Below are 21,841 nucleotides of genomic sequence, written 5' to 3' on the forward strand. Positions count from 1 at the left end.
AAGAGGAGAGAGAGAAAGACTGATACCTCACAGGCCCCATACCTCACCATTAAATGAATTTTCCAGTGTGTGCAGACAGTGTGTAACCTTAACTCTTCCACAACCCAGCAATAGAAACAGGCTGATCTAGACCGGAGCGGACATCACACACCCTCCATGAAAAAGCTTGGGCACACCTCTGTTTTTCCTGATATTCCCAGAAAATGTCAGGATACCACTAAAACAGGCCGACTTCCTGTCAGTCAAGTTGCGAGGGGATTGCGATTAAAAAAAAGTCACTGATTTTTGTATTGCTGTTTGGCCACACTCGTGCGCGTTACGATCCGTATGCATGTCTTGTCGTTTGATAATCGGACTGTCCCATAAGAAAAATCCCAGTAGGCCATCATGCATTACCCTCCTCTATGAGTCAGGTTTCAGATTGTAAAGTAATTCATACATTGTCACTATATTAGAGGGTGAGTTACCTAGAACAGGGGTACTGGAGAAAGCTGCCTTCCCTGAGGCATGGTGAGCAGAGTGAGCTCGTGAGGGTACACGTTTTCACGGATTGTGACCACCAAACATTCAATACAATACTCAAAAACAAAAAAATCTTGTATTGACCATTGTCATGTTCCCCGTGTGACCTTGTCAATCATTGTTGTGTTGACCCAATAACTACCCAGACATTATAGATTAGGGATGGACATTGGAAGCCCACCATCAAATGATGGCTGGGCATCTGATATTAAATATTTGGATGTGATGGTCACTGACCATCGCATCAACAGAATTCATAGAAAAAATATTCGGGTATGGGTAAAAACCGGACCCGGACAAAACTCTGGATCGGACATCAAACTCTGCATTCCGGAGCGGTAGAGACTAGATCCCCTTCAGTTTTGATTACAGGATGTGATGTTCAGTGAGGGCGGAAGTTGTTAGATGCCCTTACAACGGTTTTTTATTTTATCTGTAATTCACGTAGGTGTCAGTTATTTTGTTTTATTTTAGCTGTATTGTACCCTCGCGGGCTCGCTACGCTTGCATGCTTCGGGCATGGTGGCTCGCTTTGCTCGCCACAGATTTATATTCCCCCTCCAGGTATACGTGGAACCAGGGCATGATGGGAAAATTGTCAAAACTGAAGGGGATCTAGACGCTACCATTTCGGAGCTTGTAGCGTCCGTCCGGAGGGTGTACTGTCCGGGGGGGCTTCACATGATAGCTGTCACCAGGGAGAGGAGGAGGGGGAGAATAAAGCCTCCCTGTATGGTCTGAGCATGTAGCAAAAACCAGAACGGTCCAGACCACACGGGGAGGCTGTAATCTCCCCTTCCCCATGTCCCTGGTGAAAGCTATCACAGGAATCCCCCCCAGACAAGGCACGCCCTGGATGAGACACTCCCCTTACCCATAGCTGCTTGCCCTCCTGAATTCTGCAGGAGACTCCCTGTAAGAACAGCAATATCCCTCTCTCCCTCATTGGTCTACCAATCTCCCTCATTTCGCAGACCCCCGGCACCTCCCTGCCCCCGCGGGGGATGCGGCCCTATAGTTATGCCACTGGGTGCCACGTTCACAATCTCTCTCCCTTTGGGTGGAGCATGACACGCCCCCTCAATGAGTCGCTATGCAAAATTCTACTACCAACTATAATCTCCCTGAAACTAGTTTTCAAAAGTAGGCAAGTATGCCCGTTACCGGACACTACAAGCTCCTTAATACAGGCGGTCCGGGGTCTTGTCTGAGTCCGGTTTTTACATAGTCCCAAAATATTCATATGACTTGTGCATGCGCAAAAAATACCTTTTTATTTGCCCCTGCGCAAATGTCTGGGGTGCGCAGAAGCACTGCAGCGTGTCTATAAGGGGGACGGGACCATTGAATTTTTACCATTTGATGGCGGCAAACATCATAATGCCGCCATCAAGTGGTAAAAAATAAAATAAAAAAATCGATGGTTGTAAAACATCATGATGCAATGTCCATCCCAACTATAGATCTTCTATACCACACGCGGGCAGTGTACAGCTTCTGATGACTGAATAAACTGATAAAAATAATAAACTATCGTATCCAGTGTGCAAAATATGAAGGGAGCACAGCTAGGGAGGAAGATTCAAATGAGGTGGACTTGAACCCCCCCCCCCCCCAAAAAAAATGACATTAAAATATAAAATTTAAAAGTGGGAACAAATGTGATGAGGACGTATTAACAAATATTAATATACTGTTTGGGAAAACTGTGGAGAATGCGGGCATCGATCCCGCTACCTCTCGCATGCTAAGCGAGCGCTCTACCATCTGAGCTAATTCCCCTTCACATACACCCTGCACCTAGCGGCGTCCCCTAAAGCGCATACTCTGGTAACACAGCTACGCACTCTCTATTAACGTAGTAGACCATGACTATTAGTCACTACGCCATTAACGTGCGCTATTACGTATTTTGCTAATTACTACGCCAACATACAGCTTATGGCCGCAGCTCCGCGTACTACTGTACATAATGACAGAGTATGATGACAAGGTACACGGTAAGCGCATGAAGCCTCGCTCCCTGCGGCTATTCAAGCGGCAGGGAACCTACTCGTCCCCCCATCCCCCCATCCCCCCTCACTTCTGCCCCGAAACAGTGTGACAGGCAGCCCGCCCTGAAAGCGCAGCTATTCGCTAACACGTAGAGCCGGGTCGCTGGCTTCCATTGGCGAGATGGGTATGGTCACGACCAGCCATTGCTCCAGCGGGCTGTCAGTCTGCATGACGTCACGTTGTTACTAAGGCCTAGCAGGCTGCGGCCGGGCCCGCTACACCGGGCCATTGGCAGAGTTGAAGTTTGACTCCTCTGAGCAGCGACCAATCACGGCGTGGTAATAGCTGTAACGCAATTTAGCTGACAGACAGTAGCAGCGCCCAATCTGCGGACGTTTTCAATGCACAACAAGGCGGGTGCTGTTGACAGGCAGCCGTCTCAGCCAGTAGCCACTGATTTTTGTAAGCTGAACCCCGGCTACCTCGCCCGATTGGCTGCGGGGGTCTCCTGAAGGAGGACGGGGAGGGATGGAACAGTTGATATGTCCACCATCTTGAAAAGTCGCCTATAGTGCTGAGCAATTTTCCCGCCTGACTGGATTAGGTCGTTCCCCGCTTTAGGTGAGTAATTGTGTGTGTGTTGGTGCCTGGCGTCGTGCGGTGTGTCCGGAAGCCGCCGGGGGCTCGCAGGGGATGTGTCCGCCGTCGCCCGGGTTACTTGTCCTCTGAGAGGGGCGCAGGGCACTCTTCTGTAGTGGTGCAGCCGGGTATGGAGGAGCTGGGAGGGAGGGGAAAGCTTCCTCTCACGCAGCCAGCTAGGAGCTATCCCTTCCTGGTCCCCTCTCAGCTGGATCACCACTAGGCCTCGTCCCGCACCACCTCCTGCTAGCCAACCCTGTCGGGTCACAGGTCACCTGCCTACCCTGACTCGGGTCAGCCTGTGACTGGCCTGACTTATGTCTTTCTTCAGGGATATGGGCCCATCTGTGCCGGCTGGTGTGCAGGGAGCTGTGCCCTCACCAAGCCCTGTAGCACAGTCATGTGCCAGTGTTATGTGTATGATCAGGTTCCTCTGGGCCATGTACTTTTGGGCATATACCAAGATGCCAAGAGTGGCCTTTGCGGGTATTCTGTCAACTAAAATGTTTTAGTGTTTATTTACCTCCTTCTGTTTCATCTGTCTGTGTTGCTACTAGTTTTTCTGTGCTTAGGAGAGGAGACAGAGCGAGCAGGTATTCTGGTTAGTTGGAAAATACATCTTTTATGAAGAACTGGTTTGTGTATTCAAAAGTTTAAAGAACATTTTTTTTTTTCTTTTGAGATCTAAATTTAATGGTTACCTCAGTGGTTCCAAAACTGCCTTGGCACTTGCAAGGGTGTCTTGCATTGGTGGTCCAGGACATATTAAAATTGTTTATGGTCTATTTAATAGGTAAATCCAGAAATCCAGAGATGTTGACTGCCAATCTTGTCACCCTCCATATAACTGGCCATACATACAATAGTGCAATTTGGTCACTTTTTACCCAATTTTAATGGATCAGGGCAAGAAATCAGGTGTAAAGTGGCCAAATTGCATGTGTTTGACATCTGATGCGCAGTTCCGTGCACTTCAGCGTCGAATCTGCTGCACGTCCGATAGCCTCCCGGCAGCAGGGAGTGGGATTACATACAATCTATCGTATGCAGAATGACCGCATACGATATATTGTATATGATCCTGTTGGCCGGGAAGTTTAATGGGCATCGCATGTGATTTCTCCATACGGAGAGGTCACGTAGTGTATGAGAGCCTTAAGGATGACCTATAAACACAATTTAGTTATTGAATATCTTAATTTCTCAAAAAGAAACTTATGGAACAAGGGTACTATGAAATTCTGATACTTTGGGTTGCAGTGATTCAAAAAGGTTTGGGAACCACTGGGTTTGCCAATAGTCCATGCATACTCAATTTAAAGTGCAAACTAAAACTCCTAAAAGGAGCTCTGTGTATACGAGAGAAGGTATGATGGTACACGCAACTGTTCTATGCCTGCAGACCCAGATGCGTGACTCTTTATATAAACAAGTTCAATAAATGAAGTATTACAATATGGAGCCTCAAGCTTCTTTTTTTTTTTCATAGCTTTTCATGATAGCCCCCCCTCCCTATGTTCAATAATACCACGGTCCAGCATGTTCACATCAGCCTTTCTTATAAATCTGGTTAAATTGCCGGGTTGCTCACCCTAGGTTATAAAGTTTGTTGCTTTCACACCGCACCTCGACCTGGGTCATCACATAAATTTCCCGGCATGATCTCAGGTGCGCGAGGCTATAGAAAGTTTCCAAACTTTCGAATCATGGCATCCTAGAGTATAAATTTCCTTTTTTATGGCCAAAAGTTTTTTATTTATAAATCAGAAAAAGTTATTAAACTACATTAATTGTATTTAAATATAATCCGTATGGGGCATACATATGGTGCAATTTTAACTAACGATATGGACTATATAGTCCATATCAGTACAAACATAGTACAGTAAGTCTTCTATGCCAATGCACACCCCTGCGGGGTCAGTGTTGCGAGGACAATAGACCTATTCCCATAGTCAAAATATCTATGCACCTTAAGGTTTAGTTTAAGTGGCGAGGGACAGGATTCTATTTTATTTATCCACCTATTTTGATTGGCAGCCACAAGCAATGTATTTTGCCTGTTACATTGACCATTTATAATTTGAATAAGGCCTGTACCACCAAACCCTGACACCCCTGCAAGTGTCTTGAGACACATCAGGGTGCCACAGCACAACGTTTGGGAAACACTGGTTTATGCAAACTTAAGGTCCATACACACTGGGCGACTATGCCCAGCGTGTATGGACAGCGATGATGTCCATCATCGCTGCGGGGAAAGCCGCTCAGTGCATATACACTGAGCAGCTTTCCCCCTGCCTGGCATCGACGGAGGGGAAGGACGGCGTTGCAGAGCTATGCAAAGCTGTCCTCAACACCACTCACCTGTTGTTATAACCAGCAGATGAGCGGCTTTCCCGGAGATGATGCGGGAGCGCACAGCAGCGCTCACCACCAGGGCATACACACTGGGCGGCTTTGAGCTGAAAGCCGCTCAAATAGGCTGTTTTGAGCGGCTTTCAGCTCAGTCGTCCAGTGTGTATGGGCCTTTAGCCACATGTGACTGATTCAACTTGACATGAGTGATGGGCAACTACTGATGTCCATTTTTGCCCATGTGTTCCAACCAGGACACATTCGGCATGGGTTGGTTCCTGTACCAATCTAGTTAATGTTATATTTTATTCTGTTTTTGATCAATGTTGATCTCCATGGGCTAACTTGGCAACAGCCAAGAGTATCTCCATTTGTGGCTACAATAAGTTAACCCATGTAATTTAGTCCTGGGAAACTTGTTGCCTACTGTTCCGTCACAGCATGGAAGATGTAAACTCCAGTCATGTGCCCTCTCTATCTATATATTTAGAATCCACATGAAACAGGGCTACCTCAGCAGGTGGTGGACCTGCACTGTTCTTTATCAGTTTGTTAGATGCATTCTTATAACCCATTCACACCGCAAATGCTGGGGTCGCTCCTAGGATTAGGGCAGGGATCCATTCCAGAAGCGACCCCGGCATTTGCAGGCTGCAAGCTCCCCGTGTGATCCGGCTTATTGCTGGGTCAGTGACGTCATACAAGGGCGGAGCGACGGCGCGTTGTTGAAGGGCTGGGAGGAGGCAGCGATTGAACGGGGAGCTTGACCTGGTTACCCCTTCATACCACACCATGCCCTGTGAATATCCTGGGAGCAACCCTGGTAGCTAGCAGGGTTGTAGTGCCTGGGCATTGCTCCTGAGATTTTGGCCCGGGGCACATTCCCTCCAGCACTACACCCGAGATGTTGTTGTTCCCGGGGAAAAAGGCTTGAGTGAATGGGGTATTAAGGGCCCTTCACATGGGACGGCACTGCTGAGTAGTGTCAGCGATGTGTCAGGGCCATTGTTCCTGGTGACAATACTGGCCCTGACCAGAGATTGACTAGATTTATCCTGCATGCTGGCTATTAATCGTCAGTTGATGGTGCCTATTGCCCCTCCCTTAACTTACCCCCTGTGTAAGGGCCATAACATAACTAAGAATTTTTTTTTTCTTACTGTAATTTGTGGGGAATCTGGTTATAACTAGATGGTAATGTTCTCGTCAATGCCACTATGGTTTATACAGCCAACGTGGAAAGGGATTGGCACTGGAAAGTGCTTCAGGAACATCTTTCTGGGGGGCAGATTCACTTAGCAGCTTGGCCACAAAATTTTCATTTCTGGATCAACACATAAATAGTGGCCAGAGCTTTGCATATTTGTATTAATACAGTGACTTCAGTAATCTCTAGTTATGTGGAATATTATGTTCAATACAAGCTAATTAAAAACCGCTATGGACAAGTTATTACTACAGAAGCCCTTTGCTTATTATGCACCGCGTCCTTTACAAATCCTGTGTTGTTGTTTTTTGGGCCACATAGCATGGCTGCTCAGTAGTTGTTGTCTCACTGTACTGGTGGTGTGCCTGTACTGGTGGTGTGCCTTATATGGAGAACGCCTCAATTGGAGCCAGTGTTAAATGTTTGGCCTCCCTAAATTTGGCGTTTCCTCAGTTTTTCAGCCCATTCTAGGCTTAATGGGTGGACATCAGTTGTCTATTGGCTGCTGCAACACCAATCTTTGTGTAACCCAGAACCTACTCTGCCTGTGTGCTGATCGAGGATGGACATTTTACCCCATCGCTGAAAACTCTTGGGCAGGACTGCAGTTTTTCCTGATCCTCCGCAAAAACATCCAATTATCACCCCCAAATATATCTGTTTACAGTTTCTTATATAGCGCAGCAGATTCCATTGCGCTTTTGCAGACTTCCTGTCAACTTTCCAACAGCTTGCGATCAGAAAAGACACAACCTTTTTTTTCTCTCCTAATGGCCTCGTACATTACAATGCATTCGCAGCAGATTGATAATCAGACGCCTTGGAAAAACACAGGTTTTTTTCAGGACTGATCACATTCAGTGGTGCTTAAAAGTTTGTGAACCTTCTGCACTTTCTATAGGTCTGCTGACCTTTATCTTAATTTGTCTTAATTAGTCCTAAAGAACCAAAAAACAAATGAGACCAAAAGATCAGCCTTGGTAATTTCAAAATCACATCTGTGTGGCAAAAGTGTGTGTAACTTTTGTTTTCAGTGGGCCAGATGTATCAAGCTGCAAATAGTGACTAAGTGCAGAGTGATAAACAGCCAGCCAGTCGGCTTGTAATGGTCGTGCTACAGGCTTGGTTTAAAAAATGACAAGTAGGAGCTGATTGGCTGGATGTGTATCACTGCATCTTATCACTTTTTGAAGCTTGATACATCTGGCCCAGTATCTGGTATGACCCCTTTTGTGCAGCAATAACTGCATTTAAACGCTTCCAGTAATTGTTGATTAGTCCAGAACATTGGGTTGGAGGACTTTCACCCCATTCTTCTGTGTAAAAGTTCAGTTATGTTGGTAGGTTTCACCATGAACTGCTCATTGAGGTTCTTCCACAACATTTTGATTGGATTATAGTCAGGACTTTGACTTGGCCATTCCAAAACTTTGCCTTTATCCATTCTTTGATCAAATAGCTTGTAAGCTTTGGGTTTTTGGCTTGCTACATGACCCCCATTCTGTTTAGATGCAGCTCACGGGCAGATGTACTAACCTTTTCCTTTTAAAATATTCTGGTATAATTCTGAATTTGTTATCCCATCAATGATGGCATGTTGTACTTGGCCTGATGCAGCAACACAGTCCTAAACAATGATACCACCACTGTGTTTCAAAGATAGTCTGAGGTTTATATGCTGGTTGCAGTGTTCTCCTTTCCCCAGCCTTCGGGCTTGTACAGGTGGTCTTTAGCAACCGGAAGATGAACGATGGATTTCTCCTTGCATTGCACACCATAAACTATTAACACTAGCTTATGTGAGACAGGCCTTCAGTTGCTTAGTTTACCTTGGGTTGTTTTGTGACCAACACAAATCACGCCAATAGCAAGGCATCAAAATTGGGATGGCCTACCACTTTTCGGAAGAGTAAAGTCTGTCAGTTCCTTCATTTGTACACAATCTGTCTGTCGATTGGTGGAGTCTAAACTTTTTAGAAATGGTTTTCTATTCGTTTCCAGCCAGGTGAGCATCAACAACTCTTTTGAGGTCCTCAAATCTCCTTTTGTTCATAGCAAAATACACTTCCACCATGTGTTGTGCCAGATGACTGCCTGACAGGGGGTATCCCAAATGATGGGGGCTAGGAGGGCCGTGCAGAGTAAGCTGCTGCTGCTCACCTGGCACCATCCTCCCTGACTCAATCCTACATGTTTTCATGTCAGATTGAGATTACCATAAACATGGCCAAATCCAGGTGGATTAGCAACTATTCAGTCAATCCACTTGGTTTTCGGCTGGCCAGAAAATTTCGACCTGCCGGATAAAAACAGCTATGATTGAATAAATTGTAACCCCTTCCGGTCTATTCATGTCGAAAACTGCCGCCTTCTCGGCAAGACAGCAGTTTCGACATCAATTGAATATATACCACAATATTTTAGGTAGTTTTTCACTTGAGTTTAAAAAAAAAAAAAATTCCCTCGCTTGTGGAATGTGGACAGACTGCCATTTATCCATATGGATATAACATTTACCTACCTATCTGTCTCCATACATGCATGCAGCCATGCCAAACTGCCATTCCCTGGTCCATGAGACTCTGGAAGAATTGCACATCATTTTGCCTGCCGGATAAACACATCTTGGTAACCAGAATAATGTGTTTAGGGTGACCATGAGACCTGATTATTTTGATCTGCATGTATGAAATTGATATCTGTAAGACTAAAGCTTGGTTCATTCTGTAGCGACTGGCAATCAGTCACATTTGAGGAAATACTGCCCTTGAGCCAGATTGCCCATATACACTAGAGAGATTTAACGAGGTACTGAATGATCGTTGCTCCTTCATTTGCATAACATGAGTTGCTAGTGATGCACGTCTAGTTGGCTGTACAGTATCTACGAATGTCCATTGCTTATGTCCACAGGGACGTGCAATTTGCCAATGCGTATTGAGCAAAGTAGCCAGGGCCGCCATCAGAAACTGTGGGGCCGGGAATGGCAAGATATAGAGATTTATTATATCCCTATTGATACACAAAATATTCTTGACAGATTTTGACCATACCATGCTGCAGCGGCGGGTACAGGCTGCGGTGGCAGTTGGAGCGTGGGCTCAGTAGCAGGACTCATGAATAGGGAAAGAGTTTGGTTAAAAACACCAGCAATCCACGTGAATCAGAATCACAGGTGAAATATTAAACTGTAAACCAGGACCATCTATTTTATCTAGTCTAAGATCAATACTTTTTACAATTAAGGATAATGAAAAATAGCATACTGCATTGACCACCATAACGCCCATAACATATAACGCCACACACCGTAATGCCCATTACATACTACGTTGCATACCGTAATGACCACATAACTGCCGCTTACCTACATTCTCGTTGCCAGGAGTTTCTTGCTCAATATCAGTGGTTAGAGTCTGAGTGTGTGCGGCAGCCAGCGAGTGACCCACGGCCTGCCACAGTGTATGCACAGAATTCAGCGGCACCAGCGGGTGTTGAGGCACTTTTCCCAGGGCCCCCCTTCTATCCAGAGTGGTAGGGCCCGGGACAAGTGTTCCAATAGCACCCCCACTAATGGCGGCCCTGGATGTAGCCTATCTATTATTCCAAAATGGCAATTTGGCCCGGCACTTATTAGTTGTTCTTCCAATACATGTTGTGTTCCGTATACAGATTGTCACACACACAATGTGCAAATGCTACATATCAAATGAATCCAGTAGATTTGGGAAGCCGGACACTGGAGAGTTGTAAACGACTTGGCAGCTCTTTTGCACCAGGCATCTTGCACTGCGTAGCCTATGAATGCTGGATGTAGGAGCATAAAAGTACTTTATTCATTTATACTTGGACATTTTGACTTTTTAGACTATTGTGTTTTTTTTTTTACTGGTTTTGTAATAGGTTTGCTCCATAATCGGATTAAAATGTGCCAGTAATATAATCTGTTCATGGTTTCTGTGCATAAAAGGACTAGTTAAAAGTCTGTCCATGTACTTTCCCTTGGAGCTGTGATAGTTTTTAGCCCACAAACTCTCCACTCCACCCCATAGTCCAGGGCTGGGCAACACCGGCCCTCCAGTTGTTAATGAACTACACATCCCAGGATGCTCTGCATTAGTTTTGCTATGTGGCCATGCTGAAACAGATGCAAGGCATGCTGGGATGTGTAGTTCATCAACATCTGGAGGGCTGGTGTTGCCCAGCCCTGCCATAGTCCCTATCGGCTCCTACCTCCAATCTGTCTTCACTGCTTCCTCTCTCTATATCCAGCAAGTTTCAAACAGATCAGTGTCCCTGCAAAGCTTTTAGCTCACAAAGGAGTAATTTGGTCTGTTGAGTGACCTCTTGTGGTCAGTGGCTGTAATTCTCCTAATGGCGGTGAGCAGTAGTTAGCCTTTTAGAGATATAGATTCAAGGTTTACCAACACATGGTAATGAGAAATTTTCTGTCTATCTATTTTTAAGACTACAGAAGTGGTATAGTAGTAGAAACCAGGAATTGTTGCCATTAATTAGATTGCATAGCTATAGAAATTCCCAGTGACACCTTCTACATGAGGCTATTGTTTGCAAAGCCCAGTAAATGTCATGTCGGAAATTATGCAAGTGTAAACATGGTAATGCTGTGCAGGCGCAATTGCAGTTGGGGATTGCACAAATCAGGGATCACTTACTTGCATACTACCTGCTGCTGCAGAACGCCCAGCTCCTGGCGTTTGAACAAGAAGACGCTGTTCCAGAAGTACTTATGGTCTAATTAGTTCATTGGAATATTTGGTGCTACAGTGGTCCCTGCTTAAGTCAAACTGATATTTTTTTGGGGAAAAAATGAAAGTAACAATCAGACTTGCTCTGAAGGTGTGTGGCGGGATAAAAGGAGCAATTCTTTTTATAGAAATCTTCGCATCCAATTTTCTGTCCCGGCAACTAATAGTAAAATCCTGTGCTTTGGGGTGTATTAAAAAATAAATTAATAAAAATGTCCCACCCGCAATTGTTTCCCTGGGCAGATAGTTACTGCTGGAGAAGTTTTGAGAAAGTTACAAAGCTGATTTCTATGCAAAAGAATAATACCCTTTTACACCAAATGCAGGATCACACCCAGGTTTTTCTACCCGAATACAAACCAGGTGCTACCCGGCATAGTGCCGAGTGGGACAAGGCACCGGAGGCGGGTCCTGGGCTGGCACTTGGAGACGGCATCTCCAATTGCCGGGAAGTCTGCCAGCCGGGTCCCTCGGAACGCCAACAAACATACTGGAGGGCAAGCCCAGCACCCAGGAGAGCTGCTGGGCTGCCTCCCATGTGTGAGGTGAATAGATTCTGCACATAGAAATTCATTCACATCCAGTTTGACCAGACAATAACCTGGGAAATGTTCTTGGTGTCAAAGGGGTACAATAGTTTTCTCTAATTCACCTCAGAATCCTGTTTAAAAAAAAAAAAAGAATAAAATTTTGGAGGCATTTGCGATGTGAGGCCAATAAATCACTGAATTTTTTATTTATTTATATTTTTTATTAAAATCAATGGTTTCCAAACGCTGTCAAAAATGTGCCTTACCGGTCCAGATTTTAAGGATACCCATTCTTAACCTAAAGAGCCACTGGACTTACCTCAGCTTTAGGTGCCCAAAGCTATTCAATTATTCCCAGTTGTAAGTCATAGCTCCCTGGGTTAACTGCCCTGTGGTATTCAATTTCCACCCGCAACTAGCCAGAGCTTGGTGCGTACACAGAAGATGTGACCAAGCTAGGCGGGGCTTTTCACTGACTTGTTTATCAGTCAAAAGTACCCACTGGGATGCTGCTGGAAGATAATCTTCAGCACTAGCTAGAATAAGAGGAGCCCTCCCACACCCATGGCTATACTCCCCAATGTCCACATGGCCACAGTGATTAGGCAGCCTAGCCGTATCCCCTCCCCCAACATCCATGCTATTGTCCTCTACTGATCACGCACCCATTTTACATTTAAGGGGTCCTTCTTTTATTTTTTATTTAGCAGAATTTGACTAATGCCATGGGCGACTTGGACTATGGCTGACTTGGGCTTAGTCCAAATACACAACACTACGGCATAGTCTAAATGGCCTTGACTGCACTGTCAATTTATAAGTATACTGGCTGATTTGCTAGTAGCAGCCCCCCCCCCCCCCCCCCTGCCAACAAAAAAAATTTAAAATAAGTTGTGGGCGCTAGTATGGAAATATGTATTTCACACCTTAAATTTTACAATGCATTAGTGCTAAAAAAAATACTCTATGGGAGCAAATGTTCGGAAATTTGCTACTAAAAACAAACTGTTTTTATGGGAAAGCTATGCTACCCTAAATTGTAAAACTTTTTTTTTTTTTTTTTTCTGACTATATGGGTGGAATTCAATTATTGCAGATCCATTTTCTGGCTAAAAAAAATGGCTTTTTGTGGTCGGGAGTTAATTCAATGGGGAAAAATAAGTTAACTCCCTTTAAAGAACTAAAGACCAGTTTCTGTTCAGAAACTAACAGGTTCCCAAACCTGTTTTTGTTATTGCGACTGCGAAAACCTGGAACCTTCTTTGGAACCAAAAATAAAAATTCAGAGTTTAGCACCAGCGTTAGGGACAAGTGAGTTGCATGTTTTTGCAATTCTCAGCATTGTGAATAGCACCGGGAGGGAGCTGGTAGATTTATTCAATTGAGTGTGCTGCCAAGTCAGAGAATGCTGGTTCTTGCAGGTGTTTAGCTGGGAGAACCGTCATCTTTTAACCCCTTCACGACATTTGACGTATATATACGTCATGGTCGGGAAGTACTTCCCGACCGTTGACGTATATATACGTCATGACTTCTAACTGTCACTGCGTCTAGAGACGCAGTGACAGTTAGGTGATGTCTGCTGTCCCTGACAGCAGACATCCCCCCTCGTCGCCCAGGGGGGGCAGGGGTGCCCCCCCCGGTCGGCGATCGCTGTGATTGGCTGTTCAAATCTGAACAGTCAATCACAGCGTTTCCTGTGTTACCGGCGGCTAAGCCGCTCGGTAACACAGAAAACGGTGGTGATCGGTGCAGCACCGATCACCACCGAGCGGCAGCACCCCCCTCCCACCCGCCGGGCACTCACCCGGCAGCAGCAGCAGCTCCAGCGGCTCAACCGCTACGTCCGGAGCGCACGCTGCGCTCCCCTCCTCCCCCCTCCCCCCCGCAGCAGCAGCATCATGCTGCTGCTGGAAAAGTTAAAAATAAATTAAAATTAAAAAATGTGCAAGTGTGTGTGTGTGTGTGTGTGTGTGTGTGTGTGTGTGTGTGTGTGTGTGTGCGTATACCGCACCGATCACCAACGATCGCCAGCCCCCCCCCCCCTCCCACCCGGCAGCCCCCCTCCCTCCCACCCACCCGGCTGCCGCAGCGCCAGCACCCCTCCCACCCCCCCGCCAGCCGCAGCGCCAGCCCCCCTCCCAAAGCTGGTGACCAAAATGGGGTCACTTGTGGGGGGGTTCCACTGTATTGGTGCTTCGGGGGTCTTGCTAATGCGACATAGCACCCGCCATTCATTCCACCACCAAAAATCACTCCTTCCCTTCTGAGTCCTGCCATGCACCCAACTGGTATTTTTTGGTCACATGTGAGGCATTGCCGTACCCGGGAGAAATTGGGGCACAGATTTTGGGGTGCTTTGTCTCCTTCATTCCTTGTGAAAATTAAAAATTTTGAGCCAGAACTGCATTTTTGTGTAAAAAATTACATTTTTTTACACAAAAATGCAGATCTGGCTCAAAATTTTTCATTTTCACAAGGAATGAAGGAGACAAAGCACCCCAAAATCTGTGCCCCAATTTCTCCCGGGTACGGCAATGCCTCACATGTGACCAAAAAATACCAGTTGGGTGCATGGCAGGACTCAGAAGGGAAGGAGTGATTTTTGGATTTTGCAGCACAGATTCTGGTTGAATGACCCCCGAAACACCCATACAGTGGAACCCCCCCACAAGTGACCCCATTTTGCAAACTACACCCCTCAGGGAATTCATCTAGGGGTATAGAGTACATTTCAAACCCCCCGGGGTTTCACCAATTTTGATACAACTGAGCTGTGAAAATGAAAAATTATTTTTTTTCATTTTCACTGCCCAGTTGTACCACAATTGGTGAAACCCCTGGGGGTTTGAAATGTACACTATACCCCTAGATGAATTCCCTGAAGGGTGTAGTTTGCAAAATGGGGTCACTTGTGGGGGGGTACCTAACTTTTAGCATCTTATGGTGCCTAGAAACCTACATGGTGCCTAAAAAATAATCTCATAAAAAGGAGGCTCCAAAATCAAGTAGGTGCTCCTTCTATTATGAAGCCTGTGGTTTGGTCACCGTGCACACTAGGGCCACATATAGGATATTTATGAAAACCAAAGAATTGGGGGAATCAATTTTTAGTCACATTTCTCTAGTAAAATCTACTGTGTTCCTTAGAAAAATGTATTAAAATTGCAAATCTGCAAAAAAAATGAAATTTGGAAATTTCACCTACACTTTCTTTTAATTCCTGTGAAACACCTAAAGGGTTAACAAACTTCCAAAATGCTGTTTTGAATACTGTGAGGGGTGCAGTTTTTGAAATGGCATCATTTATGGGGGTGTCTCACATACAAGTCACTCAAAGTCACATCATAACTGACCTGGTCCCTAAAAAAATCAGAGTTTGAAATTTTCTTGAAAATTTGAGAATTTGCTATTCATATTTGAAGCCTCCTAGTGTCCAAAAAAATGAAAATGAGGTTGAAATAATGATGGCAACATAAAGTAGACATATGGTCTATGTTAGTTATTCACTATTTTGAGTGGTAAGATTATTTGTCTCACAAGCAGAAAATTTAACATTTTGCAAATCGCAAAATTTTCCATTTTTTTACGACATTTTGGTATTTTTCACAAAAAAACACAGACTGTATCGACGAAAATTTACCACTAACTTGAAGTACAAAATTTGAGAATTTGCTATTCATATTTGAAGCCTCCTAGTGTCCAAAAAAATGAAAATGAGGTTGAAATAATGATGGCAACATAAAGTAGACATATGGTCTATGTTAGTTATTCACTATTTTGAGTGGTAAGATTATTTGTCTCACAAGCAGAAAATTTAACATTTTGCAAATCGCAAAATTTTCCATTTTTTTACGACATTTTGGTATTTTTCACAAAAAAACACAGACTGTATCGACGAAAATTTACCACTAACTTGAAGTACAATGTGTCACGAGAAAACAATCTCAAAATCACTGGGATAAGTAAAAGCAAAAAAAAGTTATCCCCACTTAAGTGATACATGCCAGATTTGAAAAAAAGGGCTCTGTCAGGAAGGCAAAAACTGGCTCTGTCATGAAGGGGTTAAATTAAGTGCCCTCTGCAATGCTTTTAGCGCACTAGGCCACCCTTGTTTTGTCAGGTTTCTGTGATCAAATCCTTTTTCTGTATTTGCATGATACACAATACTAGGGGAAGGTCTTTAACCTGTACCAATATTTGGTATCTGAGTATGCATTTCTTTAAACCAAAATTAACCAAATGACACTAATTCAGTATATCTTTTTCTTTCTTTTTTTTTTTTAGGCAGAAGATTTCTCTGCTAAAGGTTCCTTTTAGAAATTTCCTTTTTAATGTAGTCGGGATACCCTGTAATGGGCCAGAATTTGAAGAGACTAAGAGGAGTTTTATTTTCTTAACACTTATTCATTTTAACAGGTATGTACGATTTACTTTTTTAATGACTCCCCCCCCCCATGTAATAACATTTGTTTCAGTGCACTAAAAAGAAACCCTAACAAACATTGCTTTAGCATGCAGTTACTGTATTCCTTGTTATAGTAATAAGCAGTCACGTTTACACCCAAGTTAAAGCCTTTATGATTGAAAGGGGAAATATAAAGGCATTACACACGCAGGGATTATTCGGTGGCATGTTATCAGTCTGATATTGAATTCTGGCAGCATATGTTAACCACCACCGCAGTCTTTAGTGCAATACAAAACTATTAATCGGATGGTTTACACTGTTTTCTAAAGGCTCTATGGGACCCCTCCATTGCATTTTCACTTCACATCATTTTCTTCTGTTATCATTAGACCTAGGTAGACAATGACTGCTGTCTGTCACTTGTCTTGTTCTATTTGTACCTTGCATGTAACTAACTTTGGGCCGGATTCAGAGATGTACGCAAACCCGACGGTTTGCGTACATCTCCGACGTTTTGCAATCTGTGCAGATTGTCTGCGCGATCGCTTGCAGGGCTCCTAAGTTGCAGCAGTTTGGTGGCAGTAAAGGCGTGGAAACGGCAAGCTTTGCAGAAACTGAGGAATTGGCACCTTGTGTGCTCGGGCCAGTGGCTGAATCTTCGGACGCCGCTTCACTGGCCGCGGTTGCGTGAAAACACAGGCTTTTTGGAGCATCCTTAGTATTACTCTGGTGGCCGATGTTCACGCAGAGCCATCCGGTGCAGCAGCGGATCACAGAAGCTGGCAGGAGGAGTCTATTAATACCAGACGCCTCCAGGTATTTAGCATATTTTAGCACAGCTGCTGCAAACAAAGGCGCGGCTGCTGTTCTAATGCGTCCATCTCTGAATCAGGCCCTGTACCAGTGCTGTGATGGGTGCCCAATATTTGGCACTAATCTTATAGTCGACTTGCAACATTCTCATGCAGTTTCATCGAGACACTTTTCACAGTCTTGTTTTTCCTTATTCCAAGGGACCCTGCTTTCTGTTGGAATTTGATGGACTAATCTTTGCCTTCACCTGCCCCCCCGTTGAATGGGAAACCCCTAATGTCATCTTGCATCGGAGAAACATTCTGACATTTCACAGTAACATGTTTGCAGCAGTACGAGTCTTATTTATTTGTCCGTTTCATTTTATTCTTTCTTTCTCTCCTTCATGTCTGTAAAAAGCTGATGCCTCAAATGTAAGAAAACTGCTTCAATTACGTTTCATCCTACATATAGAACTGATAGATGAATGATTTAGCCTGTTTCCATTCCATGTCTTGGCCTTCCTAACACCTTTAAATGTCCATATTACACTTCGTTCCTGAACATTTATTCTACTGACCTTCCCCCCCCCCCCCCTGGTAATCTTTGTTCACAAGTCCTGGTTAGTGTCCCTCTACTGCAGTTCTAGGCCCTTATTAATAAGATGCGTTTTTGTTGCACTTCTAGAAAAATCTCCCAAATTCATGCAGTGTCCATTAATATGAAAGGTATTCTGTGCTCCTGTGCTACACTCCAGTGATGCTGGTCTTGGGTGTGTTGAGGGGTGTGGGTGTGGGTTATGGGTCATAGGGTTGACAGGTTCGGAAGGTTGACACGCGCATTAGTTTAGCAGTCAAAAGGATGACATGAGGTTTTCACTTTTTTCCCCTGAATTACGACATGGACCCAGTTTAAGTCCATGTCGGCATGTCTGTGTGCCGTGTTCCCCTTGCCATGCTTCAGGCACACTATTATATTCTCCCGCCTTGCCGTAGTGGGTGGTAGGGTATGAAATGCCGCCTGTCGGCAAAAAGTGAAAAACTGATGTTGGACTAATGCTTGCCTCTGCCTTCAGACTTTCGACCTTACATAGGCTGACACCTGAAATGGGTTGACATGGCTAAGTCCTAGTGACCGTATCCAGGTTGGGGGAGGGGTGTCGCATCTTCAAATTGTGCATAAAGGCACCAAAATGTGAATGGCAGAGCTTTGCCAGGGTCACTAAGGTGAAGAGGTAATCCAGAGAGAGAACCTATCAGCTCCTAACTAAAATGTTACAAGATATATAGATATAGATTGTCCGGAGCTAATGTGCTGGCTCTGATCTCCCCTAACGTCACTCTGCAAGGTTAGTCTTGTACCTTCTGACCAGCAGGATTGCCTGTATGTCACCAGCTGTACTCCCCTCCCATCCTCTCCCCCTCTTCCTTCCTGGAACTAAAAACAACCCATCTCTTACATGAGCGTAGTATGTAAATTCTGTCCCACTTTTTTTTTTTATTTTTTATTATTGTAGTAGTAATAGAAGGAAACCAGTCCATTCACATCCCACCTTCAGGTCACTTGTAAAGGTCTATTGTATTATACTTGGCCAGAGGTAGACTTTTTTTTTTTTTTTTTTATGTAACATTTAGGGCCTTATTCTAGTTCACTTTCTGACAAAATCCTTCTTAGATGGACAAAAACATGTGCACTGCAGGGGGGCAGATGTAACATGTGCAGAGAGAATTAGATTTGGGTGAGTTATTTTGTTTCTGTGCAGGGAAAATACTGGCTGCATTATTTTTACACTGTAATATAGATCTCACTTTGTAGTAAAACCCCACCCAAATCTAATTGTCTCTGCACATTTTACATCTGCCCCACCTGCAGTGCACATGGTTTTGTCCAGCTAAGAAGGATTTTGTCAGTTAACTAAAATAAGGCCCTTTAGTGTGTGTGTGAACATTCTGATACCACCTTTTAGGATCAACTTTCCTATTGGCATTCATGGTAATATAAAATTATTAATAATAAAAATAGCAATGTTTGTTAGACCTTTTTCACAGCAGCTGGGTTTCATTTACAGGAATATTTGGGCTATAAAGAGTAATGGTAGGGGCTAGGGGAAGAGAAGCACAAGCACAGCTGCTTTTGTTAAAAATGTAATTGCTGCTATTATATAATCGGGGAAATTAACATCAAATCTGCATGTGTTTAAACATTTGGCTTAATTAAGTCTTCCTATTAAGTAGCCGTAACCTGAATCCTCCATACTAAACTTAACCTCATTAATTTAATGATCTCACTAGTAAATAAAGCCATCAACTGGTCTGCAGTCTTGAGTCAGGATCATATACTACAGTACAGGTTGAGTGTACCTGATCCAAAATGCTCGGGACCAGAAGATTTTATTCTGTATTTCAGAATATTTTTTTTATTTCAATGATGTATCTTGCATTTATGTTGTACAAACACATCAAACACATGAAATACACACATATATTTTTTGTGCAGGAAACAAGGTTTCAAAACATAGTACACAAACTTTGTTCCATCTCAGACACTGAATTTGAATGCCAAGCAATCATTTTCTTGCACATATTTAGTGCCAGTTACATATCGTATCCTCTGTAGTGCTGTTAATGTCCCCAGTAATGCCAGTTACAGACCATGTCCCCAGTAGTAGTGCTGTTACAAATGTCCCCCGTAGTGCCAGTTACATATCATGTCCTCAGTAGTGCTGTTACCAGGGCTGGTGCTAGGGTGTTCGGCGCCCTCCTGCAAACTATAAATTTGCGCCTACCCAAACTTTACAAAGGGATACCGAAAGAAAGACGTGTGATCTCACAAGGAAGGGGCATGGCCACACAATAGTACTCCCACTCCAAATTACACCACACAGTAGCACAATCTTATTCACATTACACAGCACTGGTGCCGTAACTACCCATTTTGGTGCCATGTGTTATAAAGGGAGTTGGTGACTACCTCACCACAACAACAAAAAACAGGGAAAGTGCGCGCTGTAGGCACAAAATGTAGATGTGGCTTCATGGGGAAGGGGCGTAGTCACATTAAATTACCAATAACACCGTCGCCCCATTACACATTTTACCACATACAGTATTTTATGCCACACATCCTGATGCCCCTTACACAATATGCAGCACACCATAATGCCCATTACACATTATTCCACACACTGTAATTCCCCATACACCATATGCCATGCACTTTAATGACCATATGACATTGACACACATTATGATACACATAATGCCCTGAGTACTCCTGCATATGCCCACATTGGTAGCGCTGCTTATTCATAACTCCGACACCAGTTGCCAAAAGTAGTAGCTCTGCTTATGTAGTGTCAACACCAGTAGCGCTGCCTATATGTAACACCCACACCAGTTACCAACATTAGTAGCACTGCGTGACCATATGCCCATACCAGTTGCCAACAGTAGTAGCACTGCCTATAGACGTGCCCACACCATTTGCTGACATTAGTAGCACTGTGTAACCATATGCCCACACCAGTTGGCGGCAGTAGTAGCACTGCCAATACACTGCCCACACAATTTGCCATCATTAGTAGCACTGTGTAACCATATGCCGACATTAGTAATGCTGCCTATACACTGCCCACACCAGTTGCCGACATTAGTAGCATTGTGTAACCATATGCCCACACCAGTTGCCGACATTAGTAGCATTGTGTAACCATATGCCCATACCAGTTGCTGACCTTAGTATTGCTGCCTATACATTTGCAGACACCAGCTGCTGACAATAGAACACTCACAATTTACTCTCCTGGCAGGCTGTTCATCCTCCACCAGTCTGGCTCCTTGTAGCTCTGCTCCATGTAGCCACGCCCCCTCCATCCGTGTAGCCCCGCCTCTTATCGGTCTGTGCTGCTGAGCTGAGTGACCTGATGTTTAGCTGCCCAGAGGGAAATCTGTGGTGTCGTCACTGCTGCCTGTCATGCAGTGACAGGCGCAGCAGTATCCGACAGCCAGCCACAGAGAACAGCAGAGGATGTACAGTTGGGAAGAGCGACTCTACTGCCCGGCGCCTCCCTGCTGTGCATCCTCTGCTGAGCGGGTAGCACCGGCCCTGGCTGTTACAGATGTCCCCAGTAATGCTTATAGCAAGAAAAAACAATTTTTCACTTTCTGGAATGTATGGATAATTTGGATAACTGATATTTGGATAAGGGATACTCAACCTATATTTGGTAGCTCCATGGACAGCTTTCCTCCTTCTCCCCACACCTACTTAAGGAATACATTGTTTCCCATTTTATTCCCAACCTTTTATATATGTATTGCTCCTTATTCTTTTATAAGGCACATCTAAGCTTTCTTTAGTCCCTTGAGTGGAAAATCACTCATCTGTTTTGTCAGTAACCAGTTATGTTAACAGATTACAGCCCCATTTCTAAGCAATCTGTATAGTGTATGGCCCTTGGTGATGTGCAGTCCGAGTGTCTCCATCACCTGACTAGATTTATATTGCTATCAGAATAAATCTAATCATAGCTAGTGGTCTGTCAATTTAAAACACTGGCCGTGACAGATCACTTGGCGCATATTGCTGATGCAGTGCTGAGTGATCTGTGCTTAACTAG

General features: G+C 44.4%; 1 protein-coding gene and 1 non-coding gene across 2 annotated transcripts in view; one reads left to right on the forward strand and one right to left on the reverse strand.

Annotated features, from left to right (window-relative positions):
- Positions 1–2,231: 2,231 nt before the first annotated feature.
- On the reverse strand, positions 2,232–2,304 carry TRNAA-AGC (transfer RNA alanine (anticodon AGC)). The gene has a single exon. It is a non-coding gene; the product is annotated as a tRNA-Ala (tRNA).
- Positions 2,305–3,007: 703 nt separating this feature from the next.
- The window catches only part of PPP6R3 (protein phosphatase 6 regulatory subunit 3), an 88,376-nt gene continuing 69,542 nt past the window's right edge, over positions 3,008–21,841 (forward strand). The window contains exons 1-3 of the mRNA XM_083163631.1: positions 3,008–3,138; positions 16,308–16,439; positions 17,445–17,576. Of these exons, the coding sequence (XP_083019757.1) occupies positions 17,565–17,576 (12 nt within the window). The 5' untranslated portion in view covers positions 3,008–3,138; positions 16,308–16,439; positions 17,445–17,564. The remainder of the gene's footprint in view (positions 3,139–16,307; positions 16,440–17,444; positions 17,577–21,841) is intronic.

This window comes from Crinia signifera, chromosome 11 (assembly GCF_055691185.1).
Source record: "Crinia signifera chromosome 11, ASM5569118v1, whole genome shotgun sequence".
Taxonomy (NCBI): Eukaryota; Metazoa; Chordata; class Amphibia; order Anura; family Myobatrachidae; genus Crinia; species Crinia signifera.